Raw genomic sequence first — 15567 nt, forward strand, 5'->3', positions numbered from 1 at the left:
TAAATCCATGGAAAGGCACTCTGCACCGGGGGTGAGGAGACTCCGCCTTGTTAACAGCACCATTCCCCAGACTCATCTTCAGGGCCCACTGCTCCCTGTCCCCAGACTCATCCTCAGAGGCCACTGCTCCCCGTCCCCAGATTCATCCTCAGAGCCCACTGGTCCCCGTCCCCAGACTCATCTTCAGAGCCCACTGCTCCCCATCCCCAGACTCATCTTCAGGGGCCACTGGTCTCTGTCCAGTTCTCAGCGGGCTCTGTGCAAAAAACTGACAAATTCAACCTAAAACTCGTCTGTAAACTCAGAACAGGCAACAAAACAGTGTTAAAAATGAAGAACAAATCAGGACGAGTCAGACTTCCTGATTTCAAACCGTGCTACTAAGATGCAACAAGCAAACCAGTGTGATGCCAGCGAGAGGGCAGACATGAGCCCGGAGGCGAGAGCCCGGAGCCCTGCCAGTCACCGCCTCCTGACGAGGGCGCCACGGATGAGTAGCCTCCTCAGCAGTGGCGCTGGGAAAATGGGTGCCCACACGCAAAAGAGTGCAGGTGGGCCCTTATCTGAACACCAGACGCAAACACTAACTCAAGGTGACCAAAACCTCAGCCTTAGAACTAAAATCACAGAACTTGGACGGAAGCACCAGCTTCATAAACCTCTGCTATGTGGACCGAATCAGGCAACGTCTGTTACTAACGACACAAATGCGCGGGCGACACGGAGCAAACGGGCTGCATGGCCTCAAGGTTAGACCCTTTGCTTCACACTCACCGTCGACGCACAGAACGGGCGCACGTTGTTGCAAATCATACAGCTGGTGAAAGACTCATGTATGAAACACGTAAAGAACTTTCACCACTTAAGAAGACGAACGGCCCAATTAAAAACAGGCCAAGCTGAGAACAGACACTTCTCCCGTCTGTTGGGGGCTGGCACTGTCACAAAACACCGCGAAAGTGGTCACACCGCAGGTCAGGGTGCTGTCCCCAAGTCACTTCTGTGCTCACCGAGACTGCCCGGCTTCAGAAGGTGCGGGCCCACTGGGTGCTGAGGGTGAACGGAGCAGCCCCACGTGGCTGCAGCAAGCCCAGGGTGCCCCGCTGGGGCCCGACGGCTGGGGTGGGGCCTGCTCCCACAGTCCCTCCCTCCGCGCTGGTCGCTGCAGGCTGCCACGCTCGCGCTTCGCCCCGCAGCCCGTCCTGCCCGGGAGCCCCCCCCCCCCGCCCCCGCAGCCCCCGCAGCCCGTCCACGCCGCCCCCGCAGGGAAATACCGTTCTGCAGCGTCTGTGCTCGAGACTCCTTCCCCAGGCTCACGTGGAAGCCGCCGCCCAGGGTTGGGGCTTTGCCAGCACCTGGAAACACAGATCAGACGGGTGAGCCAAAGCCCGGCAGAGATCCACGGCAACAGCGTTTCTCGTCACCGCTCGTGTTTCCGGATCAAGAACTCAGAAGGGTCAGCACGCAGACCAGGAGTCCGCAGTGAATGACCCCCAGCCCACCACCTCCTCTGCCCTGCCCTGGAGCCCAGAGGGGATCATCACACAGCGCCCTCCCAGGCTGCAGCACAGGCCCAGCCCCTCACTCAGCCCTGCAGCCCGGGCCGCCCCCTCCCGTGGTTACCACGGCCATCTGGGGGGAGGGAGCTGCGGGCTCCTGGAGGGGGAGCCTTGTCCGTGGGGCCAGCAGTCTGCAGGAGGCACCCGCGCATGCCCGCCCGCCCACCTGCAGCAGCGATCTAAAGACCCTGCTCCCAGAGCGTGGCCACGGCTGCACTCACAAGCACTCTGCCTTGAATCTCCCACCAACTCCAAGCCACCCCAGGAAGTCTCAGATACTCTGCTCCGCAGGGCTTCAGGGCTGGACTTCTGCCCTGATAGCCTCCTCCGGAGACAGCCAGGTGGACATCCGATGGTTCACCAGACTTCATAAGCCCCAGCCCTGAAGCGCAATCCTCAAATGAGCCCCAGGCCAAAGGGAGGCCCCGGGGCGGCAGAGCACAGCAGTGGGGTGGGAGGAGCCGCCCAACCAGAGCCCAGCATGCCTGGCAGAGAGCACAGCCGCCACACTAGACGCTTCTCCAGTCAGGGGACAGGGCCGCACACCGCCAGCCACAGGGCCTGCGGGAGGGCCACGTGGAGGCACACACGTCAGGAGGCAGAGCAGCCAGATCTCAGATGTGAGAGGAGGCCCCCAGGAAAGCCCATGGCCCAAGTCCTGGGGCCGGCAGGCTCCTCCGGGTCATCCATGGGCGGCCACAAACACAGACGGCAGGAGAGCAAGCTGGCCTTCGGCTTATCTGTGATTGTTCCGTGTGGGATCGTTTAGACACAGGAGCCGCTGCAGACGCCACCTGCCCAGGACCCACACTGAGACCTGCCTGCGGTGTCCCAGGGCTACCCAACTTTTATTTCAGAAGAAGGGAAAAACAGCACCGTACTGTCTTAACTGAGACGAGTCTGTGTCTTAAATAAACCATTACAAGAAGCCTGCATTAGAGAACAGACAGACGCAGTCTAAACCGCTGAAGCCCCGCCCGGGTTCCAGGAGCACAGACTCTGGGGGCCTCCCTCCCAGCCACCTCCCCTGGCCTGCCTGTCTGGACAGACCCAGCGACCAGCACGGATCGCACAGAGATGCCACCAAATCGGCGTGGAAGTGGTTTGGGTGAGTGTTCGATGCCTGGCAAGGCCTGCCAGCCACCCCTCCGCGCCCCGCCCAGCCCGCCCCTCCCCTCCCCACCTCCGGCTCTCCCTGACCCCCTCTCCAGCAGGCTGTCGTCCCCCGCCCCGACGTCTCTCCAATGCCCCCAGCACCCGTCCTGGGGCTGCCCAGCCGCATCTGCTCTGGAAGCTGGCTCCTGACTCGCTCTCCCCAGGCACACACTTGCACACACACCACTGGTGCTCTCCAAGGGGCCTGCGGATAGCCTCTGCCCCCCACGTGCTGAGGAGACACCGGGACTGAGATCTGGAAAGGAAGGGGCCTCCCTGGGCCGGGCCAGCACCTCCTGGAGGTGAGGAGTGGGGGGCAAAACCGGCTTGCCAAGTGGATGCAGGTTCTTCCATCCGACAGACCCCAGCCCCGGGAACGTGGTTACACGCAGCGCGGCGGTGGAAGGGATGGAGAGTGCTCATTCAGCGAATCTCAGACCACTCACACCACAGGCTGGGCTCCCCTGAAGTGCGGAGGGAAGTCTGAGCTCCACCTCTGGCCAAAACCACCAGCGCATGCTATGCTAGTCCTTCAGAGGCCCTTCACACTGTTCCCTCTACTAAAAGCATCTGATGTTTTCCATAACAAGATCCCGTAACAGACAAGATTCAACCAGCTAAAACTATCAAGCGTAAGGCGCCGTTTCCATCACCCCTGGTGGGCCAAGGGCGCCCCCGTGTGGACAGCACGCATACGGCCAGTAACTGCACCCAGGGCACCCCGCCCCTGGGGTTGGGGCCCGCAAAGGCGAGAAGGTCCAAGACCCGACCGACCCTTGCGACTCCGCACGGGCGGAGGGGAGACTGGGGGCCCTGCTCGGCCACTCTGAGCGTGGAGGACGAGCAGAAACAACAACATCCCAAGAACAGACAGAGAAAAGCAGCAGGCTGCACCGTCCTGCAGTTCACTCCCAGGCCCGTCCAACACGGATAGGCCAAGCCCTTCCTAGGCCTGTACTCACTATTCAAAGTGAGGGGTGCCTGTCATCGCTGTGAAACTCATTTTAAGGGGGGACGACCGCACGAGGTCCAGTGGGCAATTCCAGGACAGAGGGGAAATCCAGTGGCCCCTCAGCCTGAGCTCAGATGTGGGGATGAGGCTTCTAAAGCACCCGAAAGGTCCTGGGAAGTCCACACTGAGCCCACACGCGGGCTTGTTGACGGACACAGACCTCGGATGCTGGTGAAGAAACAGCTAACCCGGGCGGCTGCCTAAATTTCAACCACAGAGCTTATCGCAGCTGCAGTCCTGATTGTGGAAACCACCCAGCACGGAGCACGCGAGGTGACCCAGGCAGCTCGAGGCATTTCAGGACCAAGGTCCTCTCACCCAGGTGCCTGCAGGACAGAGCTCAGCCACCTCCTGGGAGCAGGTCCCTTCTGCCCGGACCTCAGGGGGCCCACAGGATAGAAACAGGGAAGTAGAACCTTCAAAGCTCCAGGACCAGAGCTTGACTGGGACATGGGGCAGCTGTGCCTGAGAGAGCACCCCAGGGGCCGCGCGCCAGGGCCTCCTCTCGGCGTCGCACGGCCAGCACCTCACTCCTGGCCAGTGCGAGGACGCCGGCCCCTGCAGGCGCCGCGGCCTTGGGGACAAGCCCTGCAGCAGCCGAGAGCCGTGACTACGGAGCCCCTGGGAGGCGCACCCCAGAGGAGGGAGGGCAGGGCCGGGAGGGCTGGAGGCAGCGCTGTGCGGTGCCGGCGGCTGCATCCAGGGGCCCCGCAGGGGTGCTGGGCACCGGCAGTCAGAGAGCCCGGGGGAGAGTCCTGCTGTCCTTGAGAACTTCAGCACCGACTGCGGCACAGGATGCTGACGGGCCCATGCCGGAAGCCCTCCCCGGCCCCGAGCCCCTCGGCACACAGGCCCCCTCCCCAGGACTCAGAGACCCGGCTGCCCAGCTCCAGCCAGCGCCTCAGCATCCTGCATTCCTGACATCCATCCCTCTCTGAGCCACGCCCACCCCTCCCCAGCTGCGCCTGAAAGACAGCCCCGATGTCCCCAGGAGCGCCCTCGGGGCCACCGCTGGGGAAGCGGCACCCACACACACACAGACACACACACAGACACACACACACCACTGGCCCCCCGTGTGTGGTGCAGAAAACAAGAGGAAAAAGCAACAAAACCAAAACTGCTGCTTCTTTGAAAAGATCAATAAAATTGACAAACTTCCAGCCAGAGAAACAGAGTGAAAAAGAGAGAAGACACAAAACACCAACATCTGAAAGGAAAAGGAGGCGCCACTACAGGCCCCGCGGACACCCAGGGAGGGGCAGTGCCAGCAGCACTGTGCACTCAGGCAGCAAGTGAGGCCACACACTCCCCCAGGACGGAAGAGGTGGTCCAAAAACAAGCAAGGCCAGCGGCTGCCAAAGCAATTCAACCTGTAACTAAACACTTCTGACAAAGAAGCCTCCAGGCGCAGAGGACCCACCACACGGCCAGCCCAGAAGTGAGACTGATCCTGCACACTCACCACCAGAAACAGAAGGGAAGGGGACGCTTCCCAGCTCGCTCCCCGAGGCACCAGACAAGGACGCTACAAGAAAACCGCACAGTGACCTTTCACATGCACCTAAACACAGACATCCCCAACAGCACATCACGAAGCCTCACGCAGCGACACCTACAAAGCACACCGCCCCACCGTCAGGGGGGTCTACCCCAGGAATGCACAGCACGTTCAGTGTTCAAGAACCAGCCACACTGAAACACCCAAGGAGGAAAACTCAGCTCATCACCCAGGGACCTCACTAGTGGCCCAGTGGACAAGGCTCTCAGTGGAGGGGACCCAGGTTCAACGTCTGGCCGGGAAGCTAGATCTCGCTGCAACCAGACCCTGCGTGCCGCAGTCAAGACTGAAGACCCTGTGCGCCACAGCTGGGACCTGGTGCAGCCAGACAGATGAATAAAGAAAAAACCAGTAAAAAAAAAAAACACGTCACCACCCACCTATGATAAAAACTTAACAGCAAGCAAGGATCAGAAAGAGAACGCGCCCAGCGCTGCTGATAGAGAACAGGCCTCACAGACCCGCAGCCAACATCACGCTGAGAGGGAGGAGAGCCAGTGCTCCCCACCAAGACTGGGGAGAGGCGAGCATGTCTGCTCCAAAGCAAGGAGAAGAGCCATGTCTGTTTACAAACAACAGGATTACCTGCATCAAGAATCCCGAGGAACCTATCTTTGTAAGAAGCCCTAGAACTAGTAAGTTTAGCGAGGTCGCAGGACGCAGGACGATGAGAGAATCAACCGTATTTCTATCTACCAGCACTGAACAGCTGAAAGCTGAGTTGCTGAGAAATACTGTTTACAAAAGTTCTGTTTGGATTTTAGGCCAACGTCTAAAACATTGCAAGAGCTATATGCTGGAAACGATGACACGCGACGGAAGAACAGAGAGAACCACGTGAATGGGGAGACCCATCTGCGCTCAGGGGTCGGAAGGCACAGCATAGTGAAGACGTGAGAGGAAACGTCACTCAGCGTCCCGCTGTCTGCGACCCCATGGACTAACAGTCCGTGGAGTTCTCCAGGCCAGAACACTGGAGCGGGTAGCCTTTCCCTTCTCCAGGGGATCTTCCCAACCCAGGGACTGAATCCCGCATTGCAGGCAGATTCGTCACCAGCTGAGCCACCAGGGAAGCCCCAAAATGTCAAAGCTCTCCAAATTTATCGAGAGATTTAATACAATTCCAATCAAAATCCCAGGAGGATTTTTTTTTAATAAACACAAACTTATTCTAAAATCGAATGAATGAAAAGGGACAGGAGCTACTTACTGTAAGTAAAGCAATCCTGAAAAGGAAGCCAAAGCTGGAGGAATCGCGACGTCTGATTTCAAGACTTACTATAAACGTGCAGGAGGGAACGTGGTAGACAGACCAACTCAACAATGGGATGGGACAGAGAGCCCAGAAACAGACCCACACACACACAGCCCAGTGACGCCCTCCAAGGGAGCAAAGGCAATTCGAGAAAGGACAGTCTTTCAAGGAATGGTGCCGACGGAGTTCCCTGGTGGCCTAGTGGTTAGGATTCTGGGCTTTCACTGCCAAGGCCCAGGTCCAACGCCTGGCCAGGTGGCGTGTGGCCAAAAAGAAAAACAAGCAGACAGCCACTGCAAAAAACAAGCCTCAGCCTACACCCCACACCTTGCATGAAGCTTAAATTCAAGATGGCCATAAGGCTAAATATAAAGCACTAGAAAGTGAAACTTAGAAGAACAGTGTGTCTCGGGCTCAGGAAATTTCTGAGAATGACAGAAAAGGTACAATCTGGAGAAGGGGACAACAGAGGATGAGGTGGTTGGATGGCATCACCGACTCAATGGACATGAGTTTGAGCAAATTCCGGGAGATAGTGAGGGACAGGGAAGCCTGGAATGCTGCAGTCCATGGGGTCCCAAAGAGTAGAACACGGCTTCGCAGCTAAACAATAAAAGAAAAAAATCAAAAAGGGGACCGCATCTAATTTAAGCTTTTAATCAAAATTTCAAACTTCTGCAAATAACCTGTCTAGCGAATGACTTGGAACTACAATATTTAAAGAGTGCTCAAAACTCAACCTGTATAAAAACAGTAAGAAAACAGCCTGCATAAAACTACCCACAAAAGTACCGGAACAGACCTTTCAGCAAGGGAGGTTTACAGCTGTTTCACAGCACTGTGCCCGAGGGGAGAGCACTAGCGTGGAGAGGAGGCGCCACAACACGCTAGGGACGCACGGAAAACGCATATAAAGGTACAGACAACCCCAAGCCCCGGCTAAGGAGCTTACGAGAATGCACACCGGAGTTGCCACATTGGAAAGTCAGTTTGGGGGCTTGTTACCCCGTTAAACGCACAGCTGCCATCCGGTCCTGGGTGACCGGCGTCCGTGGCAGGAGCCACCCGCCACGCTCCCGCAGCTCCCTTCGGATCGCCTCGGACTCGCCGTGGAAGGGCCCCGCTGCGCGCAGCGCCCCGGGCGAGTCTCCAGGGTCCCGGGCTGAGGGACGGAAGCGGGTCCCCAAGGGTGGCTCCGGGCCCCGGAGAGCCAGCCGCGGGCGCCGGGGAGCTCCGTCCTCAGGGCGCGGCGACTGAGTCCCGAGGCGCGGGGATCCCGGCCCCGGAGCCGCGGGGCCGAGCCGCCCACCGCGGGCTGCGGGAGGCTGACGTCCTCGACCCCCGACAGCCGGCCCCGAGGGGCCAGGCGACTGCGGGCGGACCACGCCTGGAGCCCGCGCCGCGCTGTTATCGAGCGCTCCCGCCCGCCCCCGGCCCCGGCCGCCGGGACCCCCACCGGGACGCACCGTCCAGGGACACGAACTGGCCCACGGCCGACGAGCCGCCGCCGCTGCTCTCCACGAACTGCACCTCGGACACGATGATGTTGTCCTCGAGCACCGAGCCGCAGCCGGTGCACACGGCGTCGCCGCGCGCCGCGTCCAGCTCGATGTCGGTGCCGCCGCACCCGCGGCACACGCGGCCCGTCATGCCGGCGGCTCCGCGGGCCCGGCCCGCGCCCCAGGCCGCCCGCCGCCGCCGCCGCCGCCGCGCCGCTCAGACTCTCGCGAGGCCGCCGCCGCCGCCGCCGCCGCGCCCGCCGATTCGTAGCGGCAGATTCGCCGCGCGCGCACCGGAACGGCGCCGCCCGCCGCGGCCGTGCCGGGCGGGACGGCCGCGGGCTCCTGGGCCGAGGACTCGAACCTGCAGCCCCGCGCCGGGAACGCAGCCACCGGGCCCGGGACTCGCACCCACCGGGCCCGGGACTCGCACCCACAGGCCGCAACGGCGGGCGCAGGGCTGGAGGGGGGCGGGGCGGGAAGGGGCGGGGCGGGACCTCTGCTCGTGGGCGGGGCCTGGGCCCGCGCCGGCCGCGGTGGGCGGGGCCTGATGGGCTGGCGGGCGAATCCCGGGCCGCGGGCGTGGCTCGAGGTGCGGGGCCTGGAAAGGAGCGCTCGGGACTGGTCGGCTCAGGCCGAGGGTGGAGACCCGGCCCGGCCGCCCGCCCGGCTCGGTGCCTTCAGGCCGGGCCTCCGCCCGTGGGTGCCCCGGCCCCCCAGTGCCTTCAGGCCCGGCCTCCGCCTGTCGGTGCCCCCGCGCGCTCTGCCGGCAGGCCCCACCTCGTAACAGTCGCTCGTGCCGCCCGTGCTCACCCACGGCGGGAACGTTTCTGTTGCTGTTACGTCGTCTCCAGAGGCCGTTGGGTCCCCGGAAATGGGCCTGAAAAGAAACGCACAAGGCCGCGTGACCTGATCTGTTTCTCAAGCAGGGATCGAACCCAGCCTGCCACAGCGAAAGTCCAGAGCCTTAACCACTAAGCCAGCAGGGAACTTCCAAGACCTCGTTTCTTAAAAAACTTAAACCTTGACTATAAGACTGTGGGAGCTCTAACTAAATCCGAAAATGCCCCGTTCCCACTTGAAAGCAGTGTTGTAAATACTTAAACTCTTCATGAGCCAGTGTGTACATTCTATTTAATCCCAGCCGTAATGTCAACAGGATTTTCACATGACTCAATAAGCTGATCCTAAAGTCATCTGAATAACACACTGCACAAGAGCAGGCAAGAAAATTCTAACAAAGAGAAAATCCTGAAAGAAAGAAAGCTCAAGAAGAGGGAACTGCCCTTCTGTATATGAAAATATTATACCTGGCTACATCCATTAAGCCGCATGGTGTTTTACAGGGACAAACGGACTAAAACCCAGAGTACAGACACAACCCCAACTCTGTGGGAATTTGGGGGTCCCGGACCATTGCGGGAAAGACAGACCGTTCAACGGCGATGGAATCCGCATCGAGAGGAGGGGAAGGATGAATTGAACCCCAGCCTCACACTGCTCTAAACCTAAATCCCAAGTGCCACTGAATGGAGAAAGTAGAACAGGCTCCCACAGTCTGGTACAGGAGGGCTGAGCAGACTCCAGGAGACAGTGAAGGGCAGGGAAGCCACGCAGCAGTCCATGGGGGTGGCCCAGAGGCGGACGCGACTGAGCGACAGCGTCCAGAGCCCGCGGGAACTGCAAGTCTGCAGCGGGTCCCAGTCTTGGGGGAGGGTGGTCTGAGCCCACCCTGCGCATCAGCATCTCGCCCTCCAGGCCATCCTCACCACAGGGCATGGCTGCCTAGCCAGCTAAGCTGATGACAGGCGGGACAGCTGGTCTTTTGTAGGGAAGCGCAGAGCTTCTGTCTCCCGTCTCACGCTGAGGAAGCAGAGGCTGCTGCCGTGCCGAGACTTGCCTTCGTGCAGATGGACTTGCTCCTCGGGGAGGACCCCAGAGTATTTCTACCCTCAACAGGCTTCACGTGGGCACCTCGATCCCCAGAATTGTCCTAGGAAATTACTGCTTCGTGGTCCGATTTCAGTATGTTAGTCATCAATTGTTGCCTAACAAATAACCACAAAAGTTAGCCGCTTAAAATGACAAGCTATCATCTCACAGATTCTGTGAGTCTGGGGTCTGGGAGGGGCTTCCCAGGACAGTTCTGGCCCGGGGTCTTCAGACGCTGTGGTCACAGTTTTGGCCAGGGCTTGTCCTCTGAAGACTGTGCTGGACTGGGGAGGGGGGTCTGCCTCCAAGCTCCCTCACGTGACTCTTGGTAGGGCCTGAGCCTCTCCCAGGGGTCCCTGCAGTGTCCTCACCAGGGGCCGGCGGGCTTCCCCACAGCCAGGGGCCGGAAACCGCAGGACAGAAGCTGCAAGGTTTTGATGACTGACCCAGCATCACTGCACCAGCTCCACCTGGGCGGCAAGCCCACACCCGAGCGGGGAGGACTTGGGACATATTTGAAAGCACCCCCAGCTGGCCCCCTGCCCCTCCCTGACACACACATGGGGCCCAGAGGTCCGGCTGGCCCCGAACTCCAAGCCAGCTGCGGGCTTCTAAGAGAGGGCGCTGGCGAGAGAGAGACCTGGGGTCCGGGGTGCTGAGAGCGCCTCCTGTCCCACACAGAGGAGAAAAGAGTCCCAGGACAGAGAGCCAGGCCAGCCCCAGAGCAGCAGCTGCGCAGGACGCTGGACGCTGGACACTGGACGCTGGGATGGCTGTCTCCCTCCTGCACCTGTCACTGGGTACAGTGGAGGAGGAGAGGCCGCCCGGGCACGGGGTGGGGCCCCCTGCCCAGCTGGGCCTGGAGTCAGAGCAGAGGTCTCCCAGCCCCCACCCAGAGCCAGGCTGGACTGGCCCCTCTCTCCCGCAGCCAGCCGAGACCATGGGTGCAGATGTACTCTGGGGGTTAGGGTGGAGGGGACGGGGGCTGAGGAGACACCTGCCTTCCTGCAGGGAGTCCTGGGGGGCAGGAGGTCTCTCTCCTCCCCATCCAGTGGGGAGAGGGGCAGGAGTCGTCCCTGGACCTCGCGAGGTGAGATGGGGGGCCTGGGGAGGGAGCCCGCCCCTCCCCCTGGCTGGAGGCCTGCCCAGCTGCAGGACCCCACGTGTCACGTGTGGACTCTGGAGGTGGGGACCTGGGCGGGGCTTGGTGAGTGTCTGGGAGCGTGGGGCGCTTGAGGGACCCTGCGGCTTGGCCACTGCCCCGTGTCAGGGACACAAACGGGAGCAGCCGGGCGGCTGGAGAGGGGACAGGGCCTGCGGGGGCGCTGCTCACGTCCAGGGTGTGGCCTGGAAAGGGGACAGGGCCTGTAGGGGGCGCTGCGCACGTCCAGAGTGCGGCCTGGAGCCCCGGGTCCCTGCTCTGCAGCTTCAGGGCTCATTCCCTGCGTGGCTTCTCTGCTTGCACCGTTTCTGTTGAAAAATTCTGGGTTTTTGCATTTTGTTGCACTTCCAAGGCAAGGTGCAGTTCTTTTCCTGCTGCTGCTGCTAAGCCGCTTCAGTCGTGTCCGACTCTGTGCGACCCCACAGACGGCAGCCCACCAGGCTCCCCCCTCCCTGGGATTCTCCAGGCAAGAACACTGGAGTGGGTTGCCATTTCCTTCTCCAGTGCGTGAAAGTGAAAAGTGAAAGGGAAGTCGCTCAGTCGTGTCCGACTCTTAGCGACCCCATGGACTGCAGCCCGCCAGGCTCCTTCATCCATAGGATTTTCCAGGCAAGAGTACTGGAGTGGGGTGCCATTGCCTTCTCCGTTTCTTTTCCTAAATGCTTTAAAAATTTTTAAATCTCTTTCTAGGATTCCAATTACACCCATGTTGGATTTTTCCTGTGTCCTCTATGCCTGTGTGTCTTTATACTTGTTTTTCTCTCCTTGTTCCCATCTGGGTATTTTCTACTTACATAATTTCCATTTCACTAATCCTCTCTTCTGCTGTGTGTGATCTGCTTTTAAAACCATCTATTCAGTTGTTCACAGGTCTTATTCTATGTATTTTTACCTCTTTTTTCCCCCTTCCTGTTTCCAACTGAGTATTTTGTACTTACATAATTTCCATTTCACTAATCCTCTCTTCTGCTGTGTGTGATCTGCTTTTAAAACCATCTATTCTGTTATTCATTTCAGCTATTTTACATTTCAGTTCTAGAATTTCCAAATTATTCTTTTACTTTAGATTTCAATTCTCTGATGAAATTCTCCATTTTTTTCCATTGATTTTCTCAAACATATTAATCAGATTTTAAGGTTCATTCTAATCATTCCAGTATTGGTGACCTATGGATTTACATCTGTGATTTTTCTTGGCTTGTGTGAAACTTTTCTGGTGCACCTGGTAATTTTGGAATAAATGATGACCCCTATGAAGAGAAACCTCGAGGTTCTGGGAGATGCTTTTGTTATTTAGAGAGAGTTTCCTTACGTCAGTCACATGGGTGGGGGCCCGTACTTGACAGAATCCCAAGCTTTACTCCAGGCTTTGTAGGGCTCTCTGTCTTCCTGCTTCTCGGGCACCTTCTGGCAAAGGCCGTTGCGTCAGCTTATCATCTCACCACACTGCCCTGAAGCAACTCTCGAGTATTTGACAGCAGGTGGACCGGGAACGCTTTGCTGCAGGGCTTGCACCTGGACAGACATCTCCTGCAGCAACAAAACACAAAGGAACCGTAAGGGACTGAAAATAACTGCGTGCAGGCACAGTTCAGCCAAATTAGGGACGAGACACAAAAAGGCCAGAAGCCCACAGGCTGCTTCCGAAGAGCCAGCAGCAAAAGCAGGGCGTCAGGAACAAAGGCCAGGAACTGCACACACCCGCTGTGTGCCCAGGCTCAGCCGCTCAGCCGTGTCCGACTCCTTGCAACCCCGAGGACGACAGCCCGCCAAGCTCCTCTGTCCATGGGATCCTCCAGGCAAGAACGCCTCCTCCAGGGCATCTTCTCGACCCGGGATCAAGCCTGTGTCTCCTGTAGCTCCTGCCTGGCAGGCAGATTCTTTACGGCTGAGTCACCGGGGAAGCCCCAAGCTCCCTGACCAGGGATCAAATCCAAACCCGGGCCCACCACAGTGAAAGAGCCCAGTCCTAAACACTGGACGCCCAGGGAATTCCCCCAGCTTCTGAGGGAACACGCGCGTCAGGGCTGACTGGAGCCCTGTCCAGAGGCCTGGGAGGCAGGCACGGCCTCTGTGCTGTCCCTCGGTCTCCCTCCAGGCAGCCCGCATCTCCCGCAACGGAGCTTGTGCACACATTCTGGCCTGAATTTCTCGTCTGGCCTCTCATCATTTCTATTGATTGAGGAGGCCAAGAGCCCGGGTGGGTCACGCCCATGTCACACTTCCCCACGGGCGGCAGTCAGCACAGGTGAGAGGACCAGGCTGGGCACCAGGCTTCCATCACTTCACCTGAGAATCACCAGCCCCGTGCCTGTGGGCAGGGTCTCTGAGCTTTGGTCTCGCCCTCTGCATACCAGAGGCGATGGGGCCTCCATCCCAGCACCGCACCAGGCAGGCAGTGGCGATGGCAGAGCCCCGTCGCTGCCTGTCCTGCTCACCCCCATCAGGTCCACTGGGGGTGGGGCAGTCCATTGTTCACTGCAGAAGCCATGGGCCAGCACCCGCATGTCCCACCTCCTGGGTTCCACCCACCCCCGCGGGCAGAAGGGGATCCCTTGTGTGGCAGGTCAGCTGGTCAGCAGTCACCTGCCTCCCCTGGATCTCTCTGTTCCTTCCCGGGGATGGAGTGGACAGCAGCCTGACCCCTTTGTACAGCTCCTTCCAGGCCTGAACTCTGCAGCACGCCGGTCAGCTGCTGAGCCACAGGCACCTGGGATGGCCTCAGGTACGGTGAGCAAAAGCAGGAGCAGGAGAGAGGCTGTGGCTGCTGCCTTCGGGGACAGAGCCTTTCCAGGTGCCGTCTGCTCCACTGTTGGCAGGACCTGCACGTGGGACGTGCCGAGGGGCCAGGGAGAGGAATGGCCGGCAGCTCAGCAACCTAGGAGTCACCTGGCCTCACCAGGGAAAGCAGTCAACGCGGCGCGATTCCTGCCCTGGCCTGGAGGGGCTGGACTCGGCACAAACAGAGCGTCTAGGAGCACCGGGGCTGCTGCGCGCTTTGGCCTCGAGACTGCCTTCGGCCAAGGCGTTGCCTCCGCCGAGCACCCCGAGGCCCCCCTGAAGGTGTCACACTCAGGGTCCGGAGCGTCTGAGAGGGGAGGACGGGCTGCCCCGTGTGGCCCCCTGGATGTCCTCACGTCTCGAAGCCTCGGTTGACCCCTATGACCTCAATGTGTGTCTCAAGAAGGAAAGGGCCTGGGGAGGGGACCGTCGTTCTGGGTAAGAGCAATCGACATGCAACGTGATTAGAATAGCTGGACCTTTTTTTTTTTAGATGAACCTGTTTTCCCAAACCCCTAGTTTACTGCAAACTTTAGCATTACATATAAACACATAATCTTCCCCAAAGAGGAAGATGCCAACGAGTTACGATTACAGAAAAGCCCAGCATGGCCAAAAAATCAAATAAATAAATAGAATTTTAAAAAGTGAAACAACAAAGCGACCCCCTTCACGGCCTGTCGGGGGCTCTCACTGGCCTGCAGTGCCTGGAATTTTGTGGGCGTCCAGACGCTCTCCCGTTTTTCCCCTGTGTTTGTTTTGCTTTCTGTCCTGCGTCTCCCCCTCAGGAGTTTTGTCCTTTCTCCCGGGAGACCATGGGTTTCCACGCCTGAGCTGGCGTTCCCTCCGCTCTTCGCATCCACCCTAAACCCGAGGGGTCACCAGGTCACTCTGGTCACCCCCTGCGGCTCTCAGTGGCCAGCCGGCCCCCTGCCCCCTGGGCAGCAGCGGCACACTCCTGGTGCCCCAGCCGTCCCGCTGCCACTGACACCAATCGCAGAAAAACACTGTGTCCCTCAAGTGTCTTCTCGCTCAAAACTGCACAAAGCCCGGCATTTGGGGCCTACCTCCACTGCCCTGACTTTATTTCTTCTGCTTGAAAAATAATGTTGCTTCTCAGTTCCAAAATCATGTTTACTAATTGTGAAACATTATAGAAACAAACACAAATAAAATGCTAAGGAAACCCAGAAGTCACTCCCAGGTTAATCTGGCCAGCACTGACGTTGAGGCGGACTCGTGGGCACGGCCACTGCTGCGTCCCAAGCTTCGTGAATTATCCGGGAGCGTCCACCGTTGGCTTCTGTATTAGGGCCTTGCTATTTACTTTCCTTTTCCAACATTTAACTCTTTTTTTTTTTAATTTTTGGTTGTGCTGGTCTTCACTGCTGGGCACAGGCTTTCTCCGCTTGCAGAGAGCGGGGACTTTTCCCACTGCGGCGGCGGCGGCCCTTGCTACAGAGCGCCAGCCCGGGACACACAGGCTTCAGCAGTCGCGACACACAGACTTAACTGCCCCATAGCACGTGGAGTCTTCCAGACCAGGAATCAAATCTGTGTCCCCTGCACTGACAGGCGGATTCTTAACCGCCGGACCCCCAGCGAAGTCCCGCCAACATGGAAGTCTTGTACTGGCTTATCGTGACACAGT

The 15567-nt window shown here is 59.1% G+C and overlaps 1 protein-coding gene across 2 annotated transcripts in view; it reads right to left on the minus strand.

Moving 5' to 3' along the window:
• BRF1 (BRF1 RNA polymerase III transcription initiation factor subunit) overlaps positions 1-8224 on the minus strand; it is a 56753-nt gene extending 48529 nt beyond the window's left edge. For both annotated transcript variants that reach the window (XM_027957480.2, XM_027957479.2), the window contains exons 1-2: positions 8009-8224; positions 1275-1355 (exon numbers count right to left, since the gene is read on the minus strand). In XM_027957480.2, coding sequence (XP_027813281.2) covers positions 1275-1355; positions 8009-8192 — 265 coding nt within the window. In that variant the 5' untranslated portion in view covers positions 8193-8224. The remainder of the gene's footprint in view (positions 1-1274; positions 1356-8008) is intronic.
• Positions 8225-15567: the final 7343 nt, after the last annotated feature.

This window comes from Ovis aries, chromosome 18 (genome assembly GCF_016772045.2).
Source record: "Ovis aries strain OAR_USU_Benz2616 breed Rambouillet chromosome 18, ARS-UI_Ramb_v3.0, whole genome shotgun sequence".
NCBI classification, from domain to species: Eukaryota; Metazoa; Chordata; class Mammalia; order Artiodactyla; family Bovidae; genus Ovis; species Ovis aries.